Genomic DNA, 9,764 nt, shown 5'->3' on the forward strand with positions numbered 1-9,764 from the left:
GTTTGCGCGGGATTTTTTTTTGGAAAATCGATATTCTAGCTAAAAAACCCATAAATGCATACATTCTTAGGTTCTTCCATCGTAGAATCTTCTGTTTTGGTGTCTTCTGACTCCATACTTGCCATCTTTGTAAGATTTGTTGAGTTTTGATGATTTTGAATTTCTAGGTTTTGTGGGTTAATGGAGGAGGAAGGAGAAAGGTCTTGTGGGTTTTGGAAGATGGAGAAGATGAGAGTTGGTCTTGTGGTTTTGTGGTCTTGTGATAGGGTTTTTTGTGTTTTTTAATTTTTGGTCTTGCATATTTGGAATTTTTTATTTTTTTAATAAATAAAGGTATTATAGTATTTATACATTGAAAATTGGGGCAAATACTGATAAATCCCTAAACCCAAACACAAAGTGCGGGTCAGTCCCCAACAACATATTTTAAGCGTATTGGACCCTAAATCAAACATAAATATGCACTTAACTCCCTAACTGGTGTGCAAAGACCGAAAAACCCTTCACTTTATTTTGAAATTACCTGCAAATTCTGACACAACCTTTTCACCTACTTTTCACGGGCCGGTTGAGAATCATGCTCCATACCTTTCAACTATTCGTTGTCATTCAATTTTCGAAACATTTCCTCAGCGGTTTCGGACAGTTTTTCTTCGTGCAAGCGATTGTTGAGGTTTTTCGGTTTTTGTTTGCTTGTATAAATAACCCCAACAAGGCGGAAAGTAGACAGGAAACTAAAGTAATAATTTTCGAAGTAGAAGAATGGTGAAGACAAACAAGGGGAAGGAGAAGCAAGGTTTTTTTTTTTTTTTCAGGAATCGATAATGAAATTTGTTGTTGTTTTTTATTGCTGTTAGCAAAAAACAAACTGTATGTTCTCATATTGAATGATTTTGAACATTTCCAGTAGTGGGTAGTATCCAACGGCGAGATTGGGGTTTTCTGAAATAAAAAAATCGAACAACTGGTTCCAATAAAATGTTGTTTTCTTGTTTATGCTTGCAAAATTGTTCATTTTCTGTGGAATTGCATGATTTTGAACACTTTCGCTCCTGGGTATCATTCGTCTGAAATATTAGTATTTTCCCAAATCACTTTTTGTCATAACATGGGTTTGATTTTGGGCATTAGATATGTTTAAATAATATAAGTCTTACTACACAACGGTAGTGCTATTGTAGTTAGAAGGTATAAAAAAAAGGTAATGGCAGTTCTTCTGATGTAATTAAATAGTATATGTCGTATTGCCCAATAGTATAAGTACTGTAGGTGTATGGTATTGATACAATATAGTGACGGTATAATTACAATACCTACATAGTACCATTGTTATCTTACAATTGTATTTTTTCTGATTATTGTTTTTCCTTTATAATCGTAATACACTTGCAGATGATGACGCCCAACAAGCATGCAGGTGCTCTCCTAGCGCCTTCAAAGAACAAATGGACATAATTAAACCTATGATGACGGCCAGACACTATGCTGCATTGGAGGAAAATCCTTTCGGGCATTTCTTAAACATGCCTAAGATATACCATAGTTTCTTAAAGGTGTCTGTTCTGTTGAAGAGGACATACAACGTGGAGACACGTACGTTCTGGTTTGGAGGTAAAACTATCCCTGTCGTCTTTGATCCTAGGGAGTTCTGCATCATGATGGGACTACAGTTTAAGGGGATACCCATCGATAAAAACCTGGAAATAGAAACTCCTTTCATTAGACGTGTTTTTGGGGGTAAATTGACCCAAGTAAAGCGTCATCAAATTGCTGAAAAATTGGAAGAGTATGTTGTTAGGACCGACCAACAATCAATTGAGGATTTTTGTAGGTTGTACATTATTTTCGCTTGCAATACTTTCTTATTGCCAAAGGGCAACTTTCAACTGCCGAGGTACGTTTATCCACATGTTGACAAATTGGAGCGCGTAGGAGATTTTGCGTGGGGAAAGTTGGTGTATGATGTGCTCATTGAAAATATTGAGGCACACTTGGCTGGGGCAGGAGGGTATTTTGATGGTTGCACCATTGGGTTGTTGGCATGGGTGAGTGAAAGGATCATTTCTTTGGGATTCGCAATAAGTGTTTTCGAATATCCAAGATTTTTTCGATGGTCCGACTCTAAAATACCAGCCGATGAACGTCAGGCTAAACATCTTTTTAGAGAACTCACACCAGACAAGGTAACAATTTTGATTTATGCATTTTCATTGTGTTATTTGCTTACGTAATAAACTAATGTACAATTTGTCTATATGTTTATTAGGTGATATCATTCTCCGTGCACAAAGAAGAGAGAAAGTTTTTGGTTTCACCTGTGGAAGAACTATCTGGTCCTATTGTTGCAGCTTTGGAGGTCGGTGGAAAAGTCGAAGTCAGGCGTGTAAGTGAAGAGTACTATTAATGAGATGGACATGTCCCATTTGTAAACCAACGTGATGTTGTTTTATTACACTAATCATTGTTTATTTTATGTGAACTGCAGCAGCATTTTGGAAATGCACAACAAGTGAAGAGGAAGAATGTGAGATTGGAAGAGACAGAGGGGAAGAAGAAGAGAAGAAGAGCTCTTATTTTTTAAGAGGAAGAGGAGGAAGAGGAAGAGGAAGAGGAGCAAGATGAAGGGAAAAAAGAAGTGGAGGAGGAAGATAAATTTTTTAATGCTGTTGAAGAACTTGGAGATGAGGAAAAAAAGAGAAAGAAGGAGAACAAGAAGAAGAAGAAGAAGAAGAGGAAGAAGAAACCTTGATAAAAGTACTGAACATGGAGAGGGAGATAAGGTCGAAGGCAAGAGAAGACAATCGAAGAAGAAAGAGTCGAGGACAAGAAAGCAGCGTAGTCTCTGCTAAACTGCCCACAACAGTAATTATGCCTTATAATTTAATAATAAGTATTATTATTGTTATTATTATTGTTATTACTATTATCACTAATGATTCCTTTGGATATAGGTTGTCGTAGATAATTCTACGTACCAGGGGAGAACAGACTATGTATGTCGAGATGAGCTTACTGATGTAGAGAGGGCAGTACTGGATGGGTACCTCGTTGATGTTGATTTGAAGTAAAATCACTAACTTACTGAACATTTGGTATATAATAACTTCTTATGTAGTATCGGCGTACTAAACAAATAGTGCATGTTTATTTCTATTGTAGTGCAATTGTGATCGAAAGAGGCCCAAACGTATTGACTGGAAAGCATATGTGCGATCTTTTGTTTGATCAGCATCTGAGTGGGGAACACATCGACATATACATGAGCCTGTTAAATTCCGAAGCGATCATGGATGAACATGGGCATGAGATTGATTATCTCGAGACCCCTGCCCAGGTATAAACTCGTTTAACAAATATGTTGCATTCTGTGTATACTGGTTTATCTTATATTTTTTTTATTATGTTTCGTAGTATGAGATACTGGCACGAGATCGAATGGACTTCAGAAAGATGGGTGATACAGAGTTGGATACCTTTTTAAAGAGCTTAACATATTTTGGATCTACCGCAGTTGAGAAGCTTGGAATAGCACGTCTCTACAGCAAAAAATATGTTCTCATACCTATAAATCCCAAAGATCACTGGTTTTTGCTTGTATTGGACCCAAAAGAAAAAGTTTTTCGACATTGGAACTCCCTAGCCCATTCTCCGACGAGCCCAGGAATTGCAAATTATATCGTAAGTCCTTAAATCGATGATTACTTCTTTAATTTATATATTGGGGAATGTGGTATATGTTTTATTAATCCATAGTTTGGGTACTGTGATTGAACGGTGCTGCAATATGGTAATGAAAATACATGTATACTAATATAATAGTATATTTTTGTAGGCGAGTTATTATAGCAGGGTGATTGAAAATAAAACCGCGTTGGATATACCTTCACATGTCGAATGGGTAGAAGGATGCAGACAACAAGAAGGGAATGATGATTGCGGGATTTTTGTCTGCATGTGGGCATATTGCCATGCTAGAGATGACGCTGAGACTTGGAAAAAGGCGAAAACTTGCTTGATCAAAAAACTCCGTCCAAAACTAGCACTTGTCTTCTTAAAGCACCAAGGCGTGGATAGAGAGGCAGTAGATGCTGATGCTTTGAACATATTTTGAACAATTTTTAAAATTATTTTTGATTATTTTTGAACAATCTGTTTTATGGGTGTTTTTGGGTTGTGATTGTCACGAACAATATGCTTTTGACTTTCTTTGCATGAACAAGTACTTTTAGATTAGTGTTTTTGTGCGATGATGGTTTTAAAACTTGTCCCCTTTTTGTGGTGTTGTGACACCTATTTTGAATAGTGTAAGTGTTTTGCAAATTAGTTTTTAATACTTTGTTAGTTTCTTGTCGATGCGTATAACCTACCCCATCTATACCATTACCTAAAATGAGGAATACCATAATGTTGATAACTTGAATTGCTCAAATTTGTTTTGCACATTTGTGATCCATAAGTTTGGGAAAGACATTAAATGTGTTTTAAATTAAGGTTGTAAGGTTTTTTCAAGTTAGTTTTAACTTTGGGGTTCAAAATGGAAAGAATGTATCGAATTCCTTACAAGATACACTACTAATGTGCAAGGCTTCTATGTATAAGTGATTGTTTTCATCACAAGTGACCATATTCAACAACTATCAACTCCCAAGTTGTTTCAATTCTTGTAAATGAGTCACAAAATGAATAAATGAGGGATGAGATGGTTTTCTATGGTTGTATTGACCTCAAATGATACTATAACAAGGGTACTAATAGTACAGTACATAAGTACTATATCGTTGGGACACGGATACCAAACAACGGTTCCGTCCATCCATATACACGCCACCGAATATACTAGTCGTTAGACCAATCAATACCATAATATTGATGACTTGAATTGCTCGATTTTTTTTTATTTATCTGTGATCCATAAGTGTGGGAAAGACATTAAATATGTTTTAAATTAAGGTTGTAAGGTTTTTTCAAGTTAGTTTTAACTTTGGGGTTCAAAATGGAACAAATGTATCGAATTCCTTACAAGATACACTACTAATGTGCAAGGCTTCTATGTATAAGTGATTGTCTTCATCACAAGTGACCATATTCAACAACTATCAACTCCCAAGTTGTCTCAATTCTTTTAAATGAGTCACAAAATGAATAAATGATGAATGAGATGGTTTTCTATGGTCATGTTGACCCCAAATGGTACTATAACAAGGGTACCATTAGTACAGTACAGAAGTACTATATTGTAGGAACTATAATACGTAGATATTGTACGATCCATGCGTGAGTTGTGAATGTGATATACAGAACAGTAGAAGAACAATAACTATCACTATATTGTATGAGTACATTTCTTACGAACAACAACAATTGATTCATCGATAGAGTTAATTTATTTGTAAGTACCCAAAGTACTTACACATTGACATTACAATACGATTAACGAGCTACAATACACGACACTAACTTTTAACTTGTATTGTTACGGTGATTAGTTAAGAAACAATACATAGGTTTGACAAATCATGTAAACTGCAAATATTACTAGGTTTAACACTATCAAACTTTGAATTACTCCAGCTTCATCTCTGGAATTCTTCACTTTACTTTCGCGATGAACTTGGTTCGTCGATCCACTCGTAGCTTCACTTTCTTCATATCGAGAATAGTTGTGGGAGAAAGTTTGCCCAATTTCAAATGGCTCACACCAATGAGAATAGCCATGGTCTGGGCAACAATAAAATAGCCTCCCTAGATTCAAACTTGTCTCCGAAACCATGATTATTGTTTTTTTCCCACAATCACAACGCTTGCAGTTATCTTTTTTATATTTTAAGCTACTCTTTTGAGAGTTGCTACTGGAAAAAGCCATGAATGAGAAGCAGACGAACATAATTACGTGTTTTTTATAAGTTCTGACGACAAAAATAACGGCTATATTATTGTAACGGTCATAAAATTCAAATCGATTCACTTATTATTCTTCTGTGAACCATATTATGTTGTACGTTATACCATATCAACGTAATAACAATACTATTGTAACCAAAACAGTGCGCTCTATTGTAACTAAAACAGTCATATCATGGTACATACAAATGGATAAATAGTACGAAGTACATGTCAACAAAGTACAAACAACATAAAAAGAAAGTAGAAACAGAGTAGTGCTACGGGACTGGTTGTTTGCACGTACGGCGATTATGTCCAGGTTTACCACACCGTGCACACTTCGTAGCACGGGTTTCGACTTGCGATGGAATTCTTTTCTTCCTTCTACGGCCTGGTTGAGCTTTCGATGCAGGTGGATTAATAAATACATCTTCCGGGCCATGATTTGTTTGTGCATTGTACAAATCAAATTCCTCATCAAAAGAAGGAATTGGATTAATTGTGTACTTGTATACTTCTTTGTACAAATCAACCCGGAAGCAAGGATCAACAAATTCAAATACCGAATATCCTTTCGACTCAATACATGCACATGCATGTTTGCACGGAAGTTTATCCAACTGCCAAGATTTGCAAGTACAGGTCCTAGTCTCTAAATCAACACCATACGACTTATCCTCTTCATACACCTCATAACGCGTACCACTGGATCTGGTATATTTTAATAAGCGAGAGGCCGTATAGTTGATTAATAATCTCTTTTCAACTCTTGGACACACTGTACCAGCCATGACTAAAGAATCTTCCCGTCGATTACCTATCATCTTCATTATTTTGATTCGTATCATATCAATCATGGATGGAACTGGCAAAGATCGTTCATCTTTAACCCAACCATTCCAGCATTCAACTTGGTTACTGTTCATTATTCCCCATTTATCCCCAGAAAAGTATGCATTGGCCCAACGATTGGGATCCGAGTCTCGGATAAATGATTCCGCACGAGGCATTGATTGAACTATTTGAGATATATGTTCCTCAAACTCTTGCCGAGTAGGAGCAATTGCAGCCTTATGTAGAACACTCACCCAATATGCTTTGTTGTGCAATGGATACGATCTTAGAACCTTTGTTCTAAAGTTATCCTCCAAATGTCGCAAACAATAAGCATGGTTGCTACCAGGAAATACCAGTGGAATGGCTTTAATAAGCCCCGAATGACGATCAGAGAAAATTGTGTAATTTTTCAATAAACCCCCATTGTGATAAACAAGAATATCTTTCAGCTTATTACAAAACCACTCCCAATTCCTATCATTCTCGGCATCAACAATTGCATAGGCCAATGTGTATAACTCATCATTTGGATCTTTGGACACAGCAGAAAGTAAGCAACCTTTGTACTTATTTTTAATATGAGTCCCATCCAAACATATCATTTGCCTACACCCACGGTGGAAACCCAAAATAGAATTTCCAAAACTAATAAAGATCCGAAGAAACTTTTGAGTTTGAGGGTCAATCTCATAATCGGCACAACTACCAGGGTTACTCTGTTTTAGTGCACGACAATAACGTCTCAGTTTATCATAACAGCTCGACTCATCCCCATGAATGTCATACATTGCTTTTTCCTTACCTCTCCACGCCGTATAGTACTTAAGCTCCAGACCGTACTTTCTTTGGACCTCATTCAAAATAGCAATTGGTTTGTAACCTGGCTCATCTCTCAATTTTTGTTTCATAAGTTGCGAAATCCAAGTAGCATCGGCTTTGGGATGACCCCTTGTACGAAGAGTAGCATCACCACAACTGTGCTCAAGAATACATTTGCGAATGCCGAATAACTTGTCTGATTTATGAACTGATGCATAAACCCTCCATTTGCAATTTTCAACAATGCATACGGCTATGATCTTTTGTTGATCATTTTTCTTGTACTTAAAGGTTCGATTGTTAGCAATGCAGTAATTTTTTAACATAAACCTAAAATCATTAGCATCTTTGAAAATTTGATTCTCCCCGCGTATGCAATGTCTCCATGCATCAATTGAATCTCCAACCGGATTGTACTCAATTTGCAACGGACTGTTGGAACTAACAGACTCACTGGAAAATGCAAAAACAATGAAACAAATTGGATTATTACAGTGGACTACAAATAAATTGTAACAATTGAAATAAGTACTTTGAGTGGAATGCTTGCATACGAGAACTCAATTTATAAGATACTTGATATACAATCATTCAATACTATTAGTAGCCTTATATGATACTACGAGCTTAGTTATTCTACACTATCACTATAGTAACACGATACTATGTAGTATTATATTCTATGCTATGATCACATAAACAAATTGAAAATGCATACAAAACAGAATGGCTGCATACCCGTTGCTGGGGGTCCTCCTTCTACGCCCATCAAGTTCATCAGTGCGGCTCACCATAATGTCGACCACACTCATGTGCATTACCAAATGCAATGTAACCATATTCACCACGTCTTCGTCAGAAGTCAGTGTGACGAACATTCTTTCACGGGGAGCCAAGTATTGGAGCACCAATTTGTCGGGATGTATATCGTTCCACTTCATTAAGATAGATTCATAGATCTCCTTTAAAGTCGAATCATTCTTAATGGAAATGATGTGCAGAGAATCACTGTACCGACAACTTCCAATAATACCAGCGGCGATGGGGTTTGATTCACCATTTGCTGCCATTGTGGGAAATTACAGTTTTTTTTCGCGGTCGGAAAACAAAAAGTTGTAACAGAGAATATGAGGAAACGAAGAGGAGAGAGAAACAGAAGAGAAAAAATGGAAGAAAAAGGAGAGACGAGAGAGAGTGTAGAAGAAAGAGGAGAGAGGAGAGAGAGTGTAGAAGAAATAGAAGAAAGAGGAGAGAGGAGAGAGGAGAGAGAGTGTATAAAGTGAAAAAGAGGGGTCAGGGACTGTACTGCATGTTTATGTTTGTTGTAGGGACTGACCCGCTAGTAAAACATTACTGGGGACTGACCCGTATGTTAGTTTTTGAGTTGGGGATTTATCTGTACTTGTCCCTTGAAAATTTTAATTTGGTCTTGCACAAGTGGAATTAGTCTTGCATATAGCCGCAGCCTATAATTAATTGTACTTTTATTGTTCATGTTATGTCAATTGTAGAGATTTTTTAAAATATTGTATTTTAGTATTGAAATTATTTCGTAAAAATATCTAAGCAAAATGTTATGAAAGTTAAAAAATATTAAACGTTTTGTATGTTAATGGGTCTAGCGGGTCGAAATCGTTTAGTTAGGGTTTGGGTTGGGGCGGGTCTGGGTCTAAGCTAAAGCAGGTTGGGGCGGGTCTTGGGTTTATATATTTTTCGCGGGCAGGGTCTTGGGTTTAGGCAAACCCGACCCAGAACCGACCCGTTGCCATCCCTAATGAGGAGCTTTCTCCAAAACAGTTTCAGATACTTTTTCATTATAATTTGCCAAAAGTTTCACCATTTCTATAAAATTGCCCGGATTGGTTGATTTTGGGCCTTCATCATGTCCCCGGAAAGGGCATGATTGATATGCAAGCCACCGGACACAATCAATCGATGTCTTCAGCCTCAAGCGATTTTTAAGTATTTGTTTAGCACTTTGGTTCATCATAACATTGTCAATATGTCGAGATTGAGTCATTAAATCCTCACATGATTTTACAGCAGCAGAATGTGGGGAATAATGATTTTCCATGTGAGTTAGAAAAGCACACGTCGTGTCGTTAACCTTTTTCCAATTGCGAAATCCTGCTACATTATGCATTTGCCCCAAAACGTCCATTTTGTTTGCCTGCAAAAAGATAACAAGGTAAACAATATACAACATATGTAGTAGGTGAGTACTC

At 36.8% G+C, this 9,764-nt stretch overlaps 2 protein-coding genes across 3 annotated transcripts; one reads left to right on the forward strand and one right to left on the reverse strand.

Moving 5' to 3' along the window:
- The first annotated feature begins 1,201 nt into the window (after positions 1-1,201).
- LOC148768419 (En/Spm-like transposon, putative (DUF1985)) lies at positions 1,202-4,357 on the forward strand. Of its 2 annotated transcripts, none has more exons than XM_088821841.1 (5): positions 1,202-2,183; positions 2,267-2,383; positions 2,486-2,862; positions 2,952-3,334; positions 3,412-4,357. In XM_088821841.1, the coding sequence occupies exons 1-3, from the start codon at positions 1,446-1,448 to the stop codon at positions 2,579-2,581; spliced, it is 951 nt and encodes a 316-aa protein (XP_088677967.1). In that variant the 5' UTR covers positions 1,202-1,445; the 3' UTR covers positions 2,582-2,862; positions 2,952-3,334; positions 3,412-4,357. The 2 variants fall into 2 exon arrangements, with proteins under 2 accessions (XP_088677967.1, XP_088677968.1); XM_088821842.1 differs by having other exon boundaries at positions 2,489-2,862.
- Positions 4,358-5,923: 1,566 nt separating this feature from the next.
- On the reverse strand, positions 5,924-8,820 carry LOC105977193 (uncharacterized). Its single transcript, XM_088821840.1, has 2 exons — positions 8,278-8,820; positions 5,924-7,992 (listed from the first exon to the last, which is right to left on the reverse strand). Exons 1-2 carry the CDS (start codon positions 8,607-8,609, stop codon positions 6,162-6,164), a joined length of 2,163 nt encoding a protein of 720 aa, XP_088677966.1. The 5' UTR covers positions 8,610-8,820; the 3' UTR covers positions 5,924-6,161.
- Between the last annotated feature and the right edge of the window lie 944 nt (positions 8,821-9,764).

Source organism: Erythranthe guttata, chromosome 8 (genome assembly GCF_056151865.1).
Source record: "Erythranthe guttata isolate IM_541 chromosome 8, IM_541, whole genome shotgun sequence".
NCBI classification, from domain to species: Eukaryota; Viridiplantae; Streptophyta; class Magnoliopsida; order Lamiales; family Phrymaceae; genus Erythranthe; species Erythranthe guttata.